Below are 22880 nucleotides of genomic sequence, written 5' to 3' on the forward strand. Positions count from 1 at the left end.
ACGTTTGATACTGTAGGCTGAAGTGTTGTATCTAAGCCTTGTATAACGGAGAGAAGGTCGGCGGCAGCGCCTGGTGTCATATCCTCAGGGTGCGGTAAGAACGGTGCGGCAAGTCCTGCCCTTCTGTCCATGTGATATCAGGGGTCTGCACAGCCAGCGGGCGCTTGGGCAGGAACAAAAGGAGGACCCTGGATCCAGAGCGGTATCACCTGGGCAATGGACGCGGCAGCGCATGAACTGTATGAGGACATCGCACCTGACGAAGAGGGCCCCCACTGATTGCTGAGCTGTGTATCTAATCCTGTCCTGTGTGATACTGTCTGCTGAGCTGTGTATCTAATCCTGTCCTGTGTGATACTGTCTGCTGAGCTGTGTATCTAATCCTATCCTGTGTGATACTGTCTGCTGAGCTGTGTATCTAATCCTGTCCTGTGTGATACTGTCTGCTGAGCTGTGTATCTAATCCTATCCTGTGTGATACTGTCTGCTGAGCTGTGTATCTAATCCTGTGTGATACGGTCTGCTGAGCTGTGTATCTAATCCTGTGTGATACTGTCTGCTGAGCTGTGTATCTAATCCTGTGTGATACTGTCTGCTGAGCTGTGTATCTAATCCTGTGTGATACTGTCTGCTGAGCTGTGTATCTAATCCTATCCTGTGTGATACTGTCTGCTGAGCGGTGTATCTAATCCTATCCTGTGTGATACTGTCTGCTGAGCTGTGTATCTAATCCTATCCTGTGTGATAATGTCTGCTGAGCTGTGTATCTAATCCTATCCTGTGTGATACTGCCTGCTGAGCTGTGTATCTAATCCTATCCTGTGTGATACTGTCTGCTGAGCTGTGTATCTAATCCTATCCTGTGTGATACTGTCTGCTGACCTGTGTATCTAATCCTGTGTGATACTGTCTGCTGAGCTGTGTATCTAATCCTATCCTGTGTGATACTGTCTGCTGAGCGGTGTATCTAATCCTATCCTGTGTGATACTGTCTGCTGAGCTGTGTATCTAATCCTGTGTGATACGGTCTGCTGAGCTGTGTATCTAATCCTGTGTGATACTGTCTGCTGAGCTGTGTATCTAATCCTGTGTGATACTGTCTGCTGAGCTGTGTATCTAATCCTGTGTGATACTGTCTGCTGAGCTGTGTATCTAATCCTATCCTGTGTGATACTGTCTGCTGAGCTGTGTATCTAATCCTATCCTGTGTGATACTGCCCGCTGAGCTGTGTATCTAATCCTATCCTGTGTGATACTGTCTGCTGAGCTGTGTATCTAATCCTATCCTGTGTGATACTGTCTGCTGAGCTGTGTATCTAATCCTATCCTGTGTGATAATGTCTGCTGAGCTGTGTATCTAATCCTATCCTGTGTGATACTGCCTGCTGAGCTGTGTATCTAATCCTATCCTGTGTGATACTGTCTGCTGAGCTGTGTATCTAATCCTATCCTGTGTGATACTGTCTGCTGACCTGTGTATCTAATCCTGTGTGATACTGTCTGCTGAGCTGTGTATCTAATCCTATCCTGTGTGATACTGTCTGCTGAGCGGTGTATCTAATCCTATCCTGTGTGATACTGTCTGCTGAGCTGTGTATCTAATCCTATCCTGTGTGATACTGTCTGCTGAGCTGTGTATCTAATCCTACCATGTGTGATACTGTCTGCTGAGCGGTGTATCTAATCCTATCCTGTGTGATACTGTCTGCTGAGCTGTGTATCTAATCCTATCCTGTGTGATAATGTCTGCTGAGCTGTGTATCTAATCCTACCATGTGTGATACTGCCTGCTGAGCTGTGTATCTAATCCTACCACGTGTGATACTGCCTGCTGAGCTGTGTATCTAATCCTATCCTGTGTGATACTGTCTGCTGACCTGTGTATCTAATCCTGTGTGATACCGTCTGCTGAGCTATGTATCTAATCCTGTGTGATACTGTCTGCTGAGCTGTGTATCTAATCCTATCCTGTGTGATACTGTCTGCTGACCTGTGTATCTAATCCTGTGTGATACTGTCTGCTGAGCTGTGTATCTAATCCTATCCTGTGTGATACTGTCTGCTGACCTGTGTATCTAATCCTGTGTGATACTGTCTGCTGAGCTGTGTATCTAATCCTATCCTGTGTGATACTGTCTGCTGAGCGGTGTATCTAATCCTATCCTGTGTGATACTGTCTGCTGAGCTGTGTATCTAATCCTATCCTGTGTGATACTGTCTGCTGAGCTGTGTATCTAATCCTATCCTGTGTGATACAGTCTGCTGAGCTGTGTATCTAATCCTATGTGATACTGCCTGCTGACCTGTGTATCTAATCCTGTGTGATACCATCTGCTGAGCTGTGTATCTAATCCTATCCTGTGTGATACTGTCTGCTGACCTGTGTATCTAATCCTGTGTGATACTGTCTGCTGACCTGTGTATCTAATCCTGTGTGATACTGTCTGCTGAGCTGTGTATCTAATCCTATCCTGTGTGATACTGTCTGCTGAGCTGTGTATCTAATCCTATCCTGTGTGATACTGTCTGCTGACCTGTGTATCTAATCCTGTGTGATACTGTCTGCTGAGCAGTGTATCTAATCCTATCCTGTGTGATACAGTCTGCTGAGCTGTGTATCTCATCCTATCCTGTGTGATACTGCCTGCTGAGCTGTGCATCTAATCCTATCCTGTGTGATACTGCCTGCTGAACTGTGTATCTAATCCTATCCTGTGTGATACTGCCTGCTGAACTGTGTATCTAATCCTATCCTGTGTGATACTGCCTGCTGAACTGTGTATCTAATCCTATCCTGTGTGATACTGCCTGCTGAGCTGTGTATCTAATCCTGTCCTGTGTGATACTTCCTGCTGAGCTGTGTATCTAATCCTCTCCTGTGTGATACTGTCTGCTGAGCTGTGTATCTAATCCTATCCTGTGTGATACAGTCTGCTGAGCTGTGTATCTAATCCTATCCTGTGTGATACTGTCTGCTGAGCGGTGTATCTAATCCTGTCATGTGTGATACTGTCTGCTGAGCGGTGTATCTAATCCTGTCCTGTGTGATACTGTCTGCTGAGCTGTGTATCTAATCCTATCCTGTGTGATACTGTGTCCTGAGCTGTGTATCTAATCCTATCCTGTGTGATACTGTGTCCTGAGCTGTGTATCTAATCCTATCCTGTGTGATACTGCCTGCTGAGCTGTGTATCTAATCCTATCCTGTGTGATACAGTCTGCTGAGCAGTGTATCTAATCCTATCCTGTGTGATACTGCCTGCTGAGCAGTGTATCTAATCCTATCCTGTGTGATACTGTCTGCTGAGCTGCGTATCTAATCCTATCCTGTGTGAAACTGTCTGTTGAGCAGTGTATCTAATCCTATCCTGTGTGATACAGTCTGCTGAGCAGTGTATCTAATCCTATCCTGTGTGATACTGTCTGCTGAGCTGTGTATCTAATCCTGTGTGAAACTGTCTGTTGAGCAGTGTATCTAATCCTATCCTGTGTGATACAGTCTGCTGAGCAGTGTATCTAATCCTATCCTGTGTGATACAGTCTGCTGAGCTGTGTATCTAATCCTATCCTGTGTGATACAGTCTGCTGAGCAGTGTATCTAATCCTATCCTGTGTGATACTGTCTGCTGAGCTGCGTATCTAATCCTATCCTGTGTGATACTGTCTGCTGAGCTGTGTATCTAATCCTATCCTGTGTGATACTGTCTGCTGAGCTGTGTATCTAATCCTATCCTGTGTGATACTGCCTGCTGAGCTGTGTATCTAATCCTATCCTGTGTGATACTGCCTGCTGAGCTGTGTATCTAATCCTATCCTGTGTGATACTGTCTGCTGAGCTGTGTATCTAATCCTATCCTGTGTGATACTGCCTGCTGAGCTGTGTATCTAATCCTATCCTGTGTGATACTGTCTGCTGAGCTGTGTATCTAATCCTATCCTGTGTGATACTGTCTGCTGAGCTGTGTATCTAATCCTGTCCTGTGTGATACTGTCTGCTGAGCTGTGTATCTAATCCTATCCTGTGTGATACCGCCTGCTGAGATACAGGGGCTCCCTGGGCGGTCTGGTAGGTGGCCACTCACCCGGCAGGCCTCAGGTCAGGCAGGGGTCTGTCCATGGGCAGCCGGTCGCTCAGGTAAGCGTTGTAACCATAATACTGGAACTGCTTCAGGGCGATCCTCCGCTGCTCGGGGCTCAGGTCCTGACCCCAATGTGCGAAGAGGGAGGAGTCTGTGAAGGGCTCCGCCGCGGTCTCCTCAGCTTTCTGCGGGGTTTCTGCAACGAAAAACAGAATTTAGTTTAAAATGTATGTTGCAGACCTTTCTGCCTTTGGATTACTATATAAAACCTGATTTGTCTGTTTGTTCCGCAGTTGCTGGTTGTTCGCCAAGATCAGAGCTATCCAGGGATGTATACATTATGGGGATATGTGGGGCTTTGGGGTGATTTCTGTGTTTTGGGAAAAATGTGTGTTTTCTGCCTGTGAGTGATTAAGTTAGCCCATTGTGTTTATTAATTGTATCACAGGCCGAGCCCATTGTGTTTATTAATTGTATCACAGGCAGAGCCCATTGTGGTTATTAATTGTATCACAGGCAGAGCCCATTGTGTTTGTTAATTGTATCACAGGCAGAGCCCATTGTGTTTATTAATTGTATCACAGGCAGAGCCCATTGTGTTTATTAATTGTATCACAGGCAGAGCCCATTGTGTTTGTTAATTGTATCACAGGCAGAGCCCATTGTGTTTGTTAATTGTATCACAGGCAGAGCCCATTGTGTTTGTTAATTGTATCACAGGCAGAGGGGGGGTTGTGTACAATTGCCGGGAGTGTTTCCATACTGTAAATGCGTGTGATTGGCTAATGTATAAACTGTCTCAGTCTTCCACAAGGTCCCCAGGGGGAGGGTCCCTTGCTGGAAGACCTGCATAAAAGGCTGACATGTAGCCCTCATTGAACAGTTCCTGCTTTACCCTCAGCATAGAGCCTCGTCTCCTGTGTGGGGGAAAGGCTGCATCTACACTGGGGATTGCTATACGCTGTATACTCCCGGCTATATCCCGGCGCTCTGAAGAGCTGTTCCTGCATCGCTCTCTGAAGGAAGAGAGGTTCACCCACTGGAGCCTTGTCGTAGGTCCAGGGTGGGTAGGAGACGGTGAGACCCCGACCAAGCTGCGGCGGTCCGTGGGGTCGGCAGTGGTTACGGTGTCAAGAGGGGGTACCCAGTTGGGGTGCCAGGGATCCGTTACAATGTAAATCTGCAAATTTAGACGATTTCCTGCATAACTGCGCAGGAGAAGAGGAAGGAGTCCGAGATTTATAGAACGGTGCCATATACCGCACGTATTTATTCACAACCTGCCCCCAAGAGCTCACAATATAGTCTCATCACACCCAATGTATCACTCCCATTATCCCTGATTCCAGCCCTCTCAAGCCCTTACTGTACATCTGACATAGTCAAGAACCAGGAAGAACAGGATGAACATTGTTGAAGGGTTCCATTTGCTGCATCCATAGGGCCCCCGGATAGCTCGGTAGTAAACAGAGGATTCCCAGGTCTCTGGCAACTGGAAAACTACAACTCCCAGCACAACCCAAAGCACCAGAGCAAGTAGTGCTCCATGACCTACGCCCTGTGACCTGCAAGGACCCCTCTGCAAACAAAGTATCCCCTTAATGAATATTTGATACAATTCACCTTGACTGAACCGACTCTTAAAGGTACGGGGTCCTCAATATAATGAATACTGGATAAAGGGAGGCAGTGCTGACTGCACGATAAGAATCCTTTAATTATGCATCAGCTTGAAATGTACTTTGTGCTGATTCCTCAAGAATCTGGACTCGAACTTTCAGAAAAGAACTTTTATGTGAAGTGCTTCCAGAAAATCACATGCTGCCCGCCCCGCGCTCCTGGAAGTTACGAGCCGCATCAATTATTAACCAGACTGGAAGAGACTAATGATCATCATTTTACAGGTTAAATCTATGCATCATGGTGAAGATATTGAAAATACCCCTAATGACCAAAAATTATAACAAACCTAAACCTATAGAAAACCTGGACCATGGAGCGATCAGGACATGAAGAGGCACAAAAAGGGCAGACCAACCGGGTCTGGGGCGCTCTCCCAATTCTGCCTTCCTTTGGGACTTCTTTACCACCATATATTAGAGACACCACGGATCTTCTCTTGGACACAGGGTATTGCTGTGGAGGGGTCGATGCTGAAGCCCCCTACAGAAGATACCACATGAATGGGGTCTCAAAGCGGTACAATACTATCTTGAAACTAGGGGAACACAGTTTCGCCCACATAATGAATTTGTCCTCACATTATTACGTTTCATCGTGCTACATTATTTCCTGAATACCACCTGCCACAGGAGCCCAACAGACCCTCCCCCAGAGGAGCCCAACAGACCCTCCCCCAGAGGAGCCCAACAGACCCTCCCCCAGAGGAGCCCAACAGACCCTCCCCCAGAGGAGCCCAACAGACCCTCCCCCAGAGGAGCCCAACAGACCCTCCCCCAGAGGAGCCCAACAGACCCTCCCCCAGAGGAGCCCAACAGACCCTCCCCCAGAGGAGCCCAACAGACGCTCCCCCACAGGAGCCCAACAGACCCTCCCCCACAGGAGCCCAACAGACCCTCCCCCACAGGAGCCCAACAGACGCTCCCCCACAGGAGCCCAACAGACCCTCCCCCACAGGAGCCCAACAGACCCTCCCCCACAGGAGCCCAACAGACCCTCCCCCACAGGAGCCCAACAGACCCTCCCCCACAGGAGCCCAACAGACCCCCCCCCACAGGAGCCCAACAGACCCTCCCCCACAGGAGCCCAACAGACCCTCCCCCACAGGAGCCCAACAGACCCTCCCCCACAGGAGCCCAACAGACCCTCCCCCACAGGAGCCCAACAGACCCTCCCCCACAGGAGCCCAACAGACCCTCCCCCACAGGAGCCCAACAGACCCTCCCCCACAGGAGCCCAACAGACCCTCCCCCACAGGAGCCCAACAGACGCTCCCCCACAGGAGCCCAACAGACGCTCCCCCACAGGAGCCCAACAGACCCTCCCCCACAGGAGCCCAACAGACCCTCCCCCACAGGAGCCCAACAGACCCTCCCCCACAGGAGCCCAACAGACCCTCCCCCACAGGAGCCCAACAGACCCTCCCCCACAGGAGCCCACAGACCCTCCCCCACAGGAGCCCAACAGACCCTCCCCTCTCTGGATAGAAAGGAACCCAGAGAAATTATTAAAGCAACCAAACTCGACTAGAGGTATAGGGACATTTGACAATGCACATAAGGAAATCTACGAGATTCTCAGGAAACACTGGGATATCCTTAGATCAGGATCTAACCCCCAGACCGGCGATCACATTTCGTAGGGGGAGATCAAAGACCGCCTCGTCCACAGTATGTAAAACAAAATGTGACCAAGGAGAAGGATTGGGGACCACTTACCCCAATGGCGAATCATGTGCTCCAACATCATAAAGGAAATCCAGGGGGATCTTAGATTTCAGGTAATAGAAGCGATCAGTCCCTCTCCTCGGAAAGGGGATTGGGACAAGAAGATCTTACAGAGACCTAATGGCCCTACAGACTGAGAGCAGTGTACCCAGAGGGTTCAAATCAGCAACTTTCTTTCAGTAGATTTTCTATCACGTTATTCCCCCGTCCGCTGATTGGGACATGAACATAACGAAGATAAATCAGATCAGAACGGATCCCTTGTTAGTTTTAGCGATTTGTACGATTATCATATTTGTGTCGATATCGTAGGAGACTGAATGAATAATCCCCTTTATTAGATAGGGCAGGTATCATTGTTCGGACCCTCCTTTCAGCGCCGCGTCATCCCCTTCAGGTCATATTTCCATATTGGTCAGGTATTTGTATCTATATAACCAAGCTGGAGTGACCCATCCCAGGTCCTATATTCCAGGAATCTAGAGGTTAAATACAATCATCGGAGGAGCCCACCCGGGTCCCACCTATAAATTGCGTACCTTGGCATAATACACATGTCATTCTAGGTTTCCTGTATGGGGAGTGCATTTGCGTTCCACGTGAATGGAGCACGCTGCGCTCCAGGATGCTGCATTGTATATATATATCTGGATGGCTGATGCAACGCATGTGCGTTCCACAGCGGCGGGTGTCTAACTCCTGACTGGCCGGTGGAGCACATTTGCGTTCCTCGGCGGCGTTGATCGTCTGATTTAATCGAAACCAGACGTCCATGGGGGTAATTTTTAAGATATTTCTATGACAATTGTGTCTAACATGAGACGTACCAACGTGTATCTAATCCGTATACTGCTTATCCGGACCACATACACGGGGAGGGTCCTCATGAGACCCCATGTATTTAAGGCGCCCTTATCTGAGCCGGGAACAGCGTCTATTCCCCATTATAGGGAGACGTATCTGTATATATGGAGGCGACGTACATGCTGCCCACATCCATCAGCCTCAATACTTCAGTGGTCACCGAACAGACTTTTTTTATGATTTTTGTGTCCCCCCCGAGGAAGCAGTTTTCGTACTGGGGAAGTGCAGCGTCGGGACGTTTTGGACACACACCAATGGGACAGGATTCATCTCGTCATTAGGGTTTGATCAGCTACAGAAAGGGTTTGGCCCCCGAGAGCGGGGGTCGCCCCTCTCGGGGTGGGTGCTCTGCCTGTAGGCAGGGTGAGTTACAGGGACAGTACGAATTGTGGCCCCACATCCCAGAACATCAAGGTAGAGGCGTCTTCTAACCGCGAGGAAATAGCACCCGCCTGTTCATATCCGGATCGCTCCGAGGTCCAGGTTTTCTATAAATTTAGGCTTGTTATTTTTTGTTATATTTTAAACGTATCAAATAAAAGGTATTTTTTAAATAAGGAGGGATTGCACTTTGATAGAGTTCTTCGTTTTTACGAGATACAATCTAGGTGATTGTTTCTGATCATGGTGAAGAGAGGCAATGATCTGGGGTCTTATACTACAGTCACCTCCAGAGCTGTACTCACAATTCTGTTGACTGACATATTCCTAACATGTAATGCATTGCATAAGGCAGCACTGCCTACAACACAGACCACATGCAAAACTGCCGATCCATGGGCACAAGGGCAGAGAGCGGGTGCCCTTCTTTATGGTTGGCCAGAAAACTTGGCATATGGATGTGCTGATCCTGGGTCACGCAGAACCCAAGCTGCCCGCTGGGCCTCACTGGTCTAGTGCAGATGCGGAGACTGCAGCTCCCACAATGCAGCAGTGCAGCTCAGACACTGAACCCGCAGGGGCTGACCAGCAGGCCTGTACAGTATGAGCTTGGGGGCTGCAGAGATGGTGTGTGCAGAATGCAGGCTGCCAGGTGGGTCTTACTGGTCAAGTGACGGATGTAAACACTACATCTCCCACAATGCAACACAGCAGAGCATGATGTGTACAGATACTGAACAAGTAGGGGTCCGTACTGCAGCCTAAGAGAATGGAAAGCATAATTGTGAATGCAGCTTTGGATGTGACTGGAGTAAAGAAATATGGCGTAACTGATGATCGGTAGAAGATCACACAGAGGGAAGGAGCGGCGACATCTCCGGTCTCGTTCCCATCCTGTATCCGCGGCCTCAGGAAAGACGTAAAGGGGCGGTGGGTTATTAAAGGGAAGTCCTAAATTGCACCCATACCCGACCATTACACAGCTGAGTGCCTCCTGCTTATTACCCCCGCACTCTAACTGCACCTTTAAAACGCACCGGCAGCAATTACGGAGCAGCGGCAAGCATCTAGAAGCGATTACCCCTTTTACTGAAATTGCATATTTGCATTATACAGCTGAACTGCGATCAATTCCCTAATGTGATTAGAGCCGGAGCGAGGGAAGATTAGCAGACGTAATAGTCGGGGAGGAAAAGGAGAGCAAAAATGGGTAAACACGCCGACTCCTGGACGAGGGGCTGACCGAGGAAAGGACAGCGGCAATTCACAGGGGCCACAAATCGGGGAGGGGGGGGGGGGGCAAGATACAAGCGTTATAATAAACTGCTGAGATCACAGAGCATCCCGGCCGGGCGTACAATGCTGAGCTGCTCGCTGTGGGCGGGGCTCTACACTGATTGACAGCTCATCATGCTGCAGATGACAGCACACAGACACTTAATGAACATGCATGTGGTGTGTGAGTGGCGCGTGTGCACAGCGTGGGCGTGAGTGGCGCGTGTGCACAGCGTGGGCGTGAGTGGCGCGTGTGCACAGCGTGGGCGTGAGTGGCGCGTGTGCACAGCGTGGGCGTGAGTGGCGCGTGTGCACAGCGTGGGCGTGAGTGGCGCGTGTGCACAGCGTGGGCGTGAGTGGCGCGTGTGCACAGCGTGGGCGTGAGTGGCGCGTGTGCACAGCGTGGGCGTGAGTGGCGCGTGTGCACAGCGTGGGCGTGAGTGGCGCGTGTGCACAGCGTGGGCGTGAGTGGCGCGTGTGCACAGCGTGGGCGTGAGTGGCGCGTGTGCACAGCGTGGGCGTGAGTGGCGCGTGTGCACAGCGTGGGCGTGAGTGGCGCGTGTGCACAGCGTGGGCGTGAGTGGCGCGTGTGCACAGCGTGGGCGTGAGTGGCGCGTGTGCACAGCGTGGGCGTGAGTGGCGCGTGTGCACAGCGCGGGCGTGAGTGGCGCGTGTGCACAGCGCGGGCGTGAGTGGCGCGTGTGCACAGCGCGGGCGTGAGTGGCGCGTGTGCACAGCGCGGGCGTGAGTGGCGCGTGTGCACAGCGCGGGCGTGAGTGGCGCGTGTGCACAGCGCGGGCGTGAGTGGCGCGTGTGCACAGCGTGAGAGCGGCCTGCACAGCGTGAGAGCGGCCTGCACAGCGTGAGAGCGGCCTGCACAGCGTGAGAGCGGCCTGCACAGCGTGAGAGCGGCGAGCACAGCGTGAGAGCGGCGTGCACCGTGTAAATGATGTTTTACCGAGGAGTGCAAAGATTTTCTAACCAACAGTTCAGCTACAGGATGAAAAACTCCTCAACATCTAAAGGGGATGTAAAAAAACAATTTTTTTTTCAAATGGCTGCTTTCCTCCAAATACGCAGGTTGTGCGCGGTACTGCAGCTCAGCGCCAGTCACTTCAATGGAGCCCAGCCGCAATGCCACACACTGAGTTATAAATGAGAATCTGCAGGAGCAGCTCCGGAATAGCAGCGCCTAAAACAACTGCTCCCATTATCTTCGAGAGGAAACTGATAGCAACCTGAAGGGCTGTGAAAGGGTTAATCCAATACAATCCCACAATGGCAGCACTTGGGCCCCAGCATCCTACACACCTCTTTGCCACACAGCAGGATAGCAAGTGAAGGTTAAGCAGGGGCGGGGCTGAATACCAAGCCCCGCCTCCGAGCTGCTTTTTAGCAAACAATCTTCTAATTAACACATCATGAGCAGAATTATAAAACGAGACTCTACAGGATCAGCTACTGATCGAAGGTTTACAATATTGAAGAAAATTGCTTAAATAGCAGTGCCTAAAACAACTGCTCCCATTATCTTCTAGAGGAAACCAATACTGTTCCCAGCTGATTGTTCTTCCCTCGCAGTAACAGCAGCAATAATAACCTGAAATCAAGGAAGCGGCCACAGGACGCACCATCCATACAGAACTGGGAAACTGCTCAAATAGCAACTCCATAAAGCAAACGGTCATCTAAACAGGTCCAACCCTCCGCACTGAATCCGTTTACAATGGGACCTGCCTGCCCTCATCACATTATATAGGAAAGGCAATCACTTACTGAAGCAGGTCATCCTTAAAGGGGCGGGGGAGCCTCAGTGTTCTGATACAGAGCTCCAAATCCTCTGCATTGTCAGACAGCTCAATGACATAACTGTGCCTACCTGCAGCCACCACTAGAGGGAGCTCCCAGCAAACGGTGTTACCATAGAATGTGCTGTAAAAACCCTATGCATGGAGCGCCCTCTAGTGGTGGCTGCGGCTAGCCTGAATTCTATAAGGATTCGGAGCGCTCCATCGCAGGAACAAGCAGAAGGTGACGAGGTGTTGGACATTCAGGAACCCTGGGGGGGAGGGGAGGCGTCACCAGCGACGCAACGACTGCCAAAAAGGCGCAAGAAATCGTATTAAGGACACAGTCCACAATCTCTAGTCCTGCTCTGCTCACACCAGAGGTGACCCCATTTACAGTAATGGGGTCACCGCGTCTCCAGCCCGAACCTCAGTCTGCATTGTAAATGAAGGTAAAGCAGAGGGAGAACCTCCTGATCCGCAGCGGGGGAGGGGTAGCGACATTCTCAGCCTAAATCAAGCACACAGCAATATAAACCGCGCTAATTTCCCCACAGTCCTCGGCGAGCGCTGCGCGGTGCCAGGCCAAGAAAAACCGAAGAAATACAAATTGTACAAGAGGCGATGGATGTCGATATCGCGCTCCGTCAGCTCTTCATTAGCAGAGCGCTCAGGGTCGCAGGTTTTATAGACAATTCTGACAAAAGTAAAACCGCGGTCGGCGAGGGGCGGAAAGTCAACGTCTGGGAATGTCAGGAGGAATCTGTACCTATAGAGCGGGGGGACGCAGAGCGCCCATGTCTACTGCACAGCGGTCAGCGCCGAACCGCCATATAAATCACTGGAAATACAGACAACAAAACCCACACATAGAAGATGTACATAGATGTAGTATAACGGAACTCCCAACATAACAGCTACATAATATACTGACACAGACCGGACTAAAGACACCGCAAACCTGCAAAACACCATGATATGAAATAGTGAAAAAAAGTACATAGGAGGCAGAATTATAGCAGTTATATTCCTGTACATAGGAGCAGTATTATAGCAGTTATATTCCTGTACATAGGAGCAGTATTATAGTAGTTATATTCTTGTACATAGGAGCAGTATTATAGTAGTTATATTCTTGTACATAGGAGCAGTATTATAGCAGTTATATTCTTGTACATAGGAGCAGTATTATAGCAGTTATATTCCTGTACATAGGAGCAGTATTATAGTAGTTATATTCTTGTACATAGGAGCAGTATTATAGTAGTTATATTCCTGTACATAGGAGCAGTATTATAGCAGTTATATTCCTGTACATAGGAGCAGTATTATAGTAGTTATATTCTTGTACATAGGAGCAGTATTATAGTAGTTATATCCCTGTACATAGGAGGCAGTATTATAGTAGTTATATCCTTGTACATAGGAGCAGTATTATAGTAGTTATATTCCTGTACATAGGAGCAGTATTATAGTAGTTATATTCCTGTACATAGGAGCAGTATTATAGTAGTTATATCCTTGTACATAGGAGCAGTATTATAGTAGTTATATTCCTGTACATAGGAGCAGTATTATAGTAGTTATATTCTTGTACATAGGAGTAGTATTATAGTAGTTATATTCTTGTACATAGGAGCAGTATTATAGTAGTTATATTCTTGTACATAGGAGTAGTATTATAGTAGTTATATTCTTGTACATAGGAGTAGTATTATAGTAGTTATATTCTTGTACATAGGAGCAGTATTATAGTAGTTATATTCTTGTATATAGGAGGCAGTATTATAGTAGTTATATTCTTGTACATAGGAGCAGTATTATAGTAGTTATATTCTTGTATATAGGAGGCAGTATTATAGTAGTTATATTCTTGTACATAGGAGCAGTATTATAGTAGTTATATTCTTGTACATAGGAGCAGTATTATAGTAGTTATATTCCTGTATATAGGAGCAGTATTATAGTAGTTATATTCTTGTATATAGGAGCAGTATTATAGTAGTTATATTCTTGTATATAGGAGCAGTATTATAGTACCGGTAGTTATATTCTTGTAATAATAATATCAGTTATGACTGGACTTGCCCCTTTAAGAAACCTTTTTGCAGCGTTGAGGTAAATCGTTGATTCTTAAAAGAGCCCAACAAAACTAATTTACTGCACTAAAAGAGACGCCTCAACCAATGAGTGCATTTCCAGTCTCGGTCCTAATCTTCCACACTGTAAATGTCAGGCCGGAGATGTAATGGCCGGAACCTTCAGAGACGAGAAGGAACATATGAAACAATTGCTCCATTACAGACAAGGTCGTTCTGATCTTAAATAGACATTTTATTTAGTGACATTTAGGTAAAGTGCTTATCGATTGTTTGGCGCAGTCAGGTGACTCCATGGGGTTTCTTGCAGCAGAGTCAGTCAGCCGCCGGTCTATGAGGGGGTCTCGTATGTTCTGTGCCCCCCTATTACGATAACACTGGGTCATTGCTCCATACAGACTCAACCAGGAATCTTATTATTTCTATGAACAAGGGTCCCAGGGGGTGATGGCGTTCTCCGCAGGCAAGGACGTCCGTCAATCAGGTGTCTCGCCCATTATCTACAATATATTAAGTTGGAGCATTTCCACCAAAAATGGATAAGAAATCTGAGGCGTCCTCTGCTTTGTGCTCCTGGGAAAGCTGGGTGACAACCAATATGGCCGCCATCAGAATACTTCTTCTGAGATCCATTAATGTAGTCGGATTTGCTTACTCTCTCCTCTCCCGATAGGTTTGTTACAATGTATCAGTCTGGAATCTGGGCTGACTGGATACAACTGTAGCGACCTCTCAGCTGTGGGCAGGACTGGATCTGGATTGGTTGGATTGCCCATTTAAGTGTTCTTGTGGCCAAGACCCTATAAGGGTGACCTATCGGGGCCACATAAAACACCCATCATAAACCTCCAAACAATATGTGCGTACCCCGGTCACAGAAACGCAGGCGGCCATTTAATAAGCGAAAAAAATCTTTATTGGAAATACTCAATAAAACACATATATGGAGTCTACAAAATTCCGTGGGATAAAACGTACATAAGCGAGGGCGTACTGGGCGGTCATGTTGGAGGTCGGCAGAGCTGTCACAAGGGGCTGGACATATTGTACCAATAACCGCTCGCATCCACGTGACTTACCCCGACCCAACATGACGTGGCAAGGGATGATAAACTAGTTGCGCCAATGATCGCTGTGAATTGCGGTCATGTGCTGAGCGACATGGCGTATACGTGACCCACAGGCGCCTGTGGTTTAGTATAATGCACCGGATATAAATATGGCAACCATTCCACTGCCATCAGGCGAAACGCGTAGGTGAGTAAGGGACACTGGGATGGCTGATGTGGCTGTGACCACGTTTTCGTGATCTGGTGAGGAGCTTTACCATTTTCCGGTTTTCCTTGGCACTATTGTTACGCACTTTTTTTGGCTAGTGGCCATTATGTGGAAGCCGTTCTCTTGTAATATCGGGGCGATTGCCTTGTATACATTCTGCTTCTCCTACGTACACGATTAGTTATTGGCCGTCTCTTATGTACGTTTTATCCCATGGAATTTTGCGACTCCATATATGTGTTTTATTGAGTATTTCCAATAAAGATTGTTTTCACTTATTAAATGGCCGCCTGCGTTTCTGTGACCGGGGTTCGCACATATTGTTTGGAGGTTTATGCTCTTGTGGACAGACACATTGTATCTCTTGGTGTTACAGAATTGGGATACAATGTTTCTTTCCTGTGAGCGCGGAATCCGATGCAGCAATGTCACCTGACATCCACTGGTGCCTGCATAATCTCAGTTATCACTGACACATTTCATTACGTTCCGTACACTGGGCCCCGGGGAACCGTTATGTGACATTCAGAGACTTTATTGCGCTATTAAAGTTTTCCTGTGATCCCTTGCACAATGTGACGGAGCAGGACGGGCGCGTTACCTCGCCATCACCAAGCAAAAGCAAACACATTCTCCGTCAGCTAATGGCGGCCATTACCATTTCTAATTATAATCCGAGCATTAATTAACTGTCAAACCGCGCGTCTGCATCTAGTCCACCGGGGGGCATCGTCTGTGTGACTGGAACAGGGTCTGAGGACTGGATCGTGACGCACTGCCACCTGCATGTGCTGGAGCAGGGTCCCCAGCAGCACAGAGTATTTCAGGAGAGGAAGGTGCTGGTCAGTTGGGGACAGGCAGAAAGTTGCAAAGTGGAAGGAGCACATTCCACAGCTGCACAAAGTATTTCAGCATTCAAATGCATTGATCTTTTGAGAGTTGTCAGAATGAGACTAAGACCCCATGCACACGACCGTATCCGTTTTGCGGTCTGCAGATGCCGTCTGCGTGCCGCTCGGATTTGGGGACCCATTGTTTTCAATGGGTCGGTGGTCTTTTTGCAGAAAGCACATCCATGATCCACGTGCTTTCCACATCCGTATGTCCGCTCCGTGAAAAGAACACGTCCTGCAAAAAGCGGACTACGAACCCATTGAAGTCAACAGGCCCACAAAAAATGCCGACTCAACCGGAACACCATCTGTAATGTGCAGATCCACGATTTGAAGACAGAAAAACGGATATGGTCATGTGTATGCGGCCTTACACAGTAGGAAGAGAAAGGTCCCCAGCAGCACAGAGTATTTCAGCAGAGGGGAGGATGCTCATCTCACAGACTGAAGAGTTCTTCAGCACCACAGAGTATTTCAGCATATGAATGCACGAAGCTTGTCGGAGGTCTCAGAAGGCAAGTTGCCAGCTGGAAGATGCAGGGTCCACAGCAGCACAGAGTATTTTACGGGAGGAATGGGTGGGGGGGGGGGGTTCAGGGGAATAGGCGGTACCTGCAGCCACACAATACGTACACTGTATGGTCACGGGCTATCGCCTGCTCGGTGGCGATGATGGAGTTAATATAAATCCTATAGAATGCCTCCTGACTATAGCGTGTGGGTTTTCCCGCGTCGCCGGCGGTCGTCCTCCATGTCTCCGCTTCATCCGCGGCTCCTTCCCTCCGGAGGTTTCAGAAAACTCCTCATCAACTCGGCAAATGGAGAAAAATCCCAAACGCAAGTATTTATAGCGCGACAACAGGGAGGAGCACCGCTGGGGCGAGCGGGAAACCGCAGCCGACCGCCTGCATGTGACTAATCGAAGTATTCCGTGTGTGACCGGGGCCGTGTCAGCAGGCGGTGCATGGATTTCTGCAAGCCCCATTCAGATGGGCTCATCCTGAGCCTCCTGATGCATGAAGACTGATGCACACACAGCAATGAGGGGGGCAGGAATATGAAATGAGAACATTCTGCGTTCTAGTGCGCTGAGGGTCTTCACGCAGCTGGGTGAGGACCCCTGGGAAGCGGGTGATGGCGGCCATCATTCCGCACAGCGCTCAGAGCTCGCAGGTGATTATTCTGCTGCACGTCTGAAGGAATTTCCCCGGTGGTCATCGATTCCTGGAACCTTCCACTTCCCAGTCTTGTATTAGCGGAGCCTCTGGGCCATGGCGGCCGCGCTATGGTTATCGCTGGATGTGCGAGGCCGCAGAGCGAGAAATTGTATTTTGATGAGGGGGATTGGATAGGGATTAAAGCGGCCATGTTCAGGAATTTACTTATCAGGATGGCGGCTGCGGAGAGCATCGGGGTCCTTCCATCTCCCCGGCTGTCACTCACTGGACGCCTCCTCCAGACCCCGCAACATGAGGCTCCGGGAGACGCTTTTCAGAAGTCATCACGTCTAATCTCGTGATCGGGCGACATAAACCACCCCCTGCCTGGACCTCAGGACAGCGTGAGGTCTGGATTTCTTGCAGTGTTATCATAGGGACATTGTGCGGTCTGGATTTCTTGCAGTGTTATCATAGGGACATTGTGCGGTCTGGATTTCTTGCAGTGTTATCATAGGGACATTGTGCGGTCTGGATTTCTTGCAGTGTTATCATAGGGACATTGTGCGGTCTGGATTTCTTGCAGTGTTATCATAGGGACATTGTGCGGTCTGGATTTCTTGCAGTGTTATCATAGGGACATTGTGCGGTCTGGATTTCTTGCAGTGTTATCATAGGGACATCGTGCGGTCTAGATTTCTTGCAGTGTTATCATAGGGACATCGTGCGGTTTGCCTCCCGTCCAGTCCATTAGGATGTGGCCATTGATGCGGATGGGGATGAAAACAAACCCAACGCAACCAATCAGCTTCTAGCTCTCCTTTCTCAGCGCAATCTCTTCTCATTGGGATGTGTTTGTTACAATGTGTCAGTGCAGCAGCTGTGTTTTGTTTACGCTGATACATTGTAACACCCAAGGAGTCGTTTATCAAATTGGTGTAAAGGAGAACTGGCTTAGTTGCCCGTAGCAACCAATCATATTCCATCTTCCATTTTTACAGCTCCTTTGGAAAATCAAAGGTGGAATCTGATTGGTTGCTATGGGCAACTAAACCAGTTCTACTTTACACCAGTTTGATAAATGACCCCCACCAGTCATTGTTTCCATCCTTCTCAGGAAGCTTGAGGAGGAGAGAGCCTTGATACAATGTAACGAGCAGGACTAGCTCTGAATACAGTAGGTATTCTGTCTCTGGATGCATTCCATTCACTGACAGCAAAGGGAGATCTAGAAAATAATCCAAGAAAGTTGCAGAACTTTTCATTAGATGCTTCAGCCTCCGATACAGAAAAGCGGGAGCCCCCTTTAATAACCATCAGTAATGCTCACCCTGGCAAGTTCATTTTTGGCTGCACTTTCTGATGTCATGCCATGGAAGGTAATACCTCTGCTTCTGTCTTTGAACACATACATAAGGGCAACTCCTGCAGTAAGATGAGCGCGGCAGGACCTTCTGGGCCACCACAATAACAACCGCAACGTGAAGCACTCATCAAGGTCAAAGGTTAAAATGCCCAAACTGAGAGCGCAATAACCCTGCAGTGGTGCAGAATGAAGGGGCGCTGGTTTAGCGCAGTTCGTCCACTGCACTGTGCAGGAGAAAACTACGCAGCGCGGGCGTCTGTTTAGCGAGTGATCAGGGCATCTGCAGGCTTTCCCATGTGTTATTCTGCAGCATCCAGAAGGTCTGATAATCCGGTGACTGGGACCAGTTCCTTTTCTATGATCCCCTGACCCAGAGCATCCGACAACCCAAAGTGTCTGACAACCCAGAGCATCAGATAATCCAGAACATGTGACTGGTTGGATAATTGTCTTTTCCCTAAGAGACATCCCAGGAAAGCTGGGTGGCAGCCGAAATGGCGGCTATTACAACTACCACGCAGATGTCACTCAGCTTTCCTAGGTCCCGGACTGGTGACCGCCCGATGCAGGATTTGGGCAGGTTTACTGTCATCCAGCTTTCCAAGGAGCAGATAACCTGTGATATGATGGGCAGTAGACCGCTCTGCCTCGAAACCCGCCCCCCCCCCCCCCCCATCTAAAATCAGAGGCACCGGGGGCCACAGCACGAACTGATGGACTACAGATCTGCCAGACACAAGTCACACCCAGAGCTGCGCTCACCACGCTTCCAGTTCTGCAACTTTCTAATAAACTTTGTGGTTCAATTCCTCAGCGTGTTCAGGATCTCTGCTTGCTGTCTCAGAATAGAACATTCCTTTAAGTCCAGAGGCTCAAAACCTGTCCTCACTTTACACTTCTATCCAGTCCTGAAATCACTGCATAAAGTTCTTCACCTTTCTTGCTTTGTGTTTCAATACATCCCCATTTCCAAGATCTCTGCTTCCTGTCAGTGAATATAGAGTCTTAGACAGTATTGGGTGCCCTGCTGTACTAAGTCCTTAATCTAGCTATGAATGGAAGCAGCTGATATTGGCATTCACTGGCAGCAAGCAGAGATCTCGAAAACAGACTGTGCCCTCCCTGCTGCCATTCTGTCAGGTCCGTTCAATGTCACCCAGCTTTCTCCCAGGGTGACCACCTCTGCGGGAGCGGTCCCTTCAGCCATGCGGGTGGTCACCCAGCTTTCCTAGGAAGCGATAAGAGGAGGCTTTCTTCTCCGCTCCCAGGCCCACGCGGCGTCTCCTGCACAGAAGGGGAACCTCATTAGGAGAAGCGGCCGCCCCCTCCTCGGCGCCGCTCGTTATATACCGAAGAGGGAATTTTTCAATTAATGGATCAATTTCTTGTAAACATTTCACACTCCAGAGATTGGATTTGTCTCATTAAATCACCTTTCTAAACAGCAAATTAAAATGATCGCCGCTTCACCGCTCTGCTAACGAAACGCAGGCAGCGCCACGTCCCGGCCAATCCCACGAGAGCGGCGGAAATTAGGCACAAGAGCGAATTAGCGACGGCGGCTTCCAGGCACTTGACTGCAGAGCAAGCGCTTCTACTGGAAGGATGAGCCGAAAAGTATGTGAACCCTTCATCTGATCCATAGGGCCGTGAAGGGATGGGAGTAGTAGTACCAGAGGCCGAAACCCTTCCTGACCCAACACTGCTTACAGCTGAAGGTCTGCTACAATGGATCAGCGCAGAACAGCATCTCAAACCTCCAAGAGGTTCGTGGGACGGACCCCAAAGTATCCGCTCGGCTGTCGTGCGTTTCCGGGGATGGAGAGAATTCTGGGTGAAATTCAACGTCAGAGCAAAAGTAGAAAACCGGCTCGCACCGCGGGAAGTGGAAGACGCAACAGGAACCCAGGGGTGCATGAGGGTGCAGAACCCAGGGGTGCATGAGGGTGCACTGTTCATGGGGTCCAAAAAGCAGAATGGCGACGTATGAGACGTGCTGTAACGCAGGATCTGCCACCCAGCTTTCCTGGTGCCAGAAAATGGTAAATCTGCAGCCGATATATTATCGCTATTTAGAAATCCCATTGACGACTAAGCAGTGGGACCCTCACCCAACAGGAGGACCCCCGGGGAACATACTCATGGAGGTGGAAGTTCCTCAGGAGCGTCTGGAGATCCCCCGGAGATTCATTCTCCTCTCGAGGACCCTCATCCTGCACTTACATGAGGGTCAATCAGCCGCAGAGACATCTTCACTTGAAGAGAGCGGCTCAGAGACATCAATTCCCATCTCCCCTCAGTACAAGACAACGCGCGGCTCCAGTCTACACTCAAGTGGCCACTGGTGACACTGGAAACACGGAGCCAGCGAGATCTAATGCAGAGGCCTGCTCATCTACTGCCGGACCAGAAGAGGAGAATCACCCCTTATACTGTACTTCTACTAGAGAGCGCAGCTCTGGAGCATAATACAGGATAAGTAATGTATGTACACAGTGACTGCACCAGCAGAATAGTGAGTGCAGCTCTGGAGTATAATACATGATGTAACTCAGGATCAGTACAGGATAAGTAATGTATGTAAACAGTGACTGCACCAGCAGAATAGTGAGTGCAGCTCTGGAGTATAATACAGGATAAGTCATGTATCTACACAGTGACTGCACCAGCAGAATAGTGAGTGCAGCTCTGGAGTATAATACAGGATAAGTCATGTATCTACACAGTGACTGCACCAGCAGAATAGTGAGTGCAGCTCTGGAGTATAATACAAGATGAAACTCTGGATCAGTACAGGATAAGTACAGGGAGTGCAGAATTATTAGGCAAGTTGTATTTTTGAGGATTAATTTTATTATTGAACAGCAACCATGTTCTCAATGAACCCAAAAAACTCATTAATATCAAAGCTGAATATTTTTGGAAGTAGTTTTTAGTTTGTCTATAGTTTTAGCTATTTCAGGGGGATATCTGTGTGTGCAGGTGACTATTACTGTGCATAATTATTAGGCAACTTAACAAAAAACAAATATATACCCATTTCAATTATTTATTTTTACCAGTGAAACCAATATAACATCTCAACATTCACAAATATACATTTCTGACATTCAAAAACAAAACAAAAACAAATCAGTGACCAATATATCCACCTTTCTTTGCAAGGACACTCAAAAGCCTGCCATCCATGGATTCTGTCAGTGTTTTGATCTGTTCACCATCAACATTGCGTGCAGCAGCAACCACAGCCTCCCAGACACTGTTCAGAGAGGTGTACTGTTTTCCCTCCTTGTAAATCTCACATTTGATGATGGACCACAGGTTCTCAATGGGGTTCAGATCAGGTGAACAAGGAGGCCATGTCATTAGATTTTCTTCTTTTATACCCTTTCTTGCCAGCCACGCTGTGGAGTACTTGGACGCGTGTGATGGAGCATTGTCCTGCATGAAAATCATATTTTTCTTGAAGGATGCAGACTTCTTCCTGTACCACTGCTTGAAGAAGGTGTCTTCCAGAAACTGGCAGTAGGACTGGGAGTTGAGCTTGACTCCATCCTCAACCCGAAAAGGCCCCACAAGCTCATCTTTGTTGATACCAGCCCAAACCAGTACTCCACCTCCACCTTGCTGGCGTCTGAGTCGGACTGGAGCTCTCTGCCCTTTACCAATCCAGCCACGGGCCCATCCATCTGGCCCATCAAGACTCACTCTCATTTCATCAGTCCATAAAACCTTAGAAAAATCAGTCTTGAGATATTTCTTGGCCCAGTCTTGACGTTTCAGCTTGTGTGTCTTGTTCAGTGGTGGTCGTCTTTCAGCCTTTCTTACCTTGGCCATGTCTCTGAGTATTGCACACCTTGTGCTTTTGGGCACTCCAGTGATGTTGCAGCTCTGAAATATGGCCAAACTGGTGGCAAGTGGCATCTTGGCAGCTGCGCGCTTGACTTTTCTCAGTTCATGGGCAGTTATTTTGCGCCTTGGTTTTTCCACACGCTTCTTGCGACCCTGTTGACTATTTTGAATGAAACGCTTGATTGTTCGATGATCACGCTTCAGAAGCTTTGCAATTTTAAGAGTGCTGCATCCCTCTGCAAGATATCTCACTATTTTTGACTTTTCTGAGCCTGTCAAGTCCTTCTTTTGACCCATTTTGCCAAAAGAAAGGAAGTTGCCTAATAATTATGCACACCTAATATAGGGTGTTGATGTCATTAGACCACACCCCTTCTCATTACAGAGATGCACATCACCTAATATGCTTAATTGGTAGTAGGCTTTCGAGCCTATACAGCTT

The 22880-nt window shown here is 48.5% G+C and overlaps 1 protein-coding gene across 1 annotated transcript in view; it reads right to left on the reverse strand.

The window, feature by feature from the left end:
• Positions 1–22880, reverse strand: part of GALNT18 (polypeptide N-acetylgalactosaminyltransferase 18) — a 507876-nt gene that overhangs the window by 404944 nt on the left and 80052 nt on the right. Inside the window, exon 2 of the mRNA XM_040410370.1 lies at positions 4083–4275. Coding sequence (XP_040266304.1) covers positions 4083–4275 — 193 coding nt within the window. The remainder of the gene's footprint in view (positions 1–4082; positions 4276–22880) is intronic.

This window comes from Bufo bufo, chromosome 10, assembly GCF_905171765.1.
Source record: "Bufo bufo chromosome 10, aBufBuf1.1, whole genome shotgun sequence".
NCBI classification, from domain to species: Eukaryota; Metazoa; Chordata; class Amphibia; order Anura; family Bufonidae; genus Bufo; species Bufo bufo.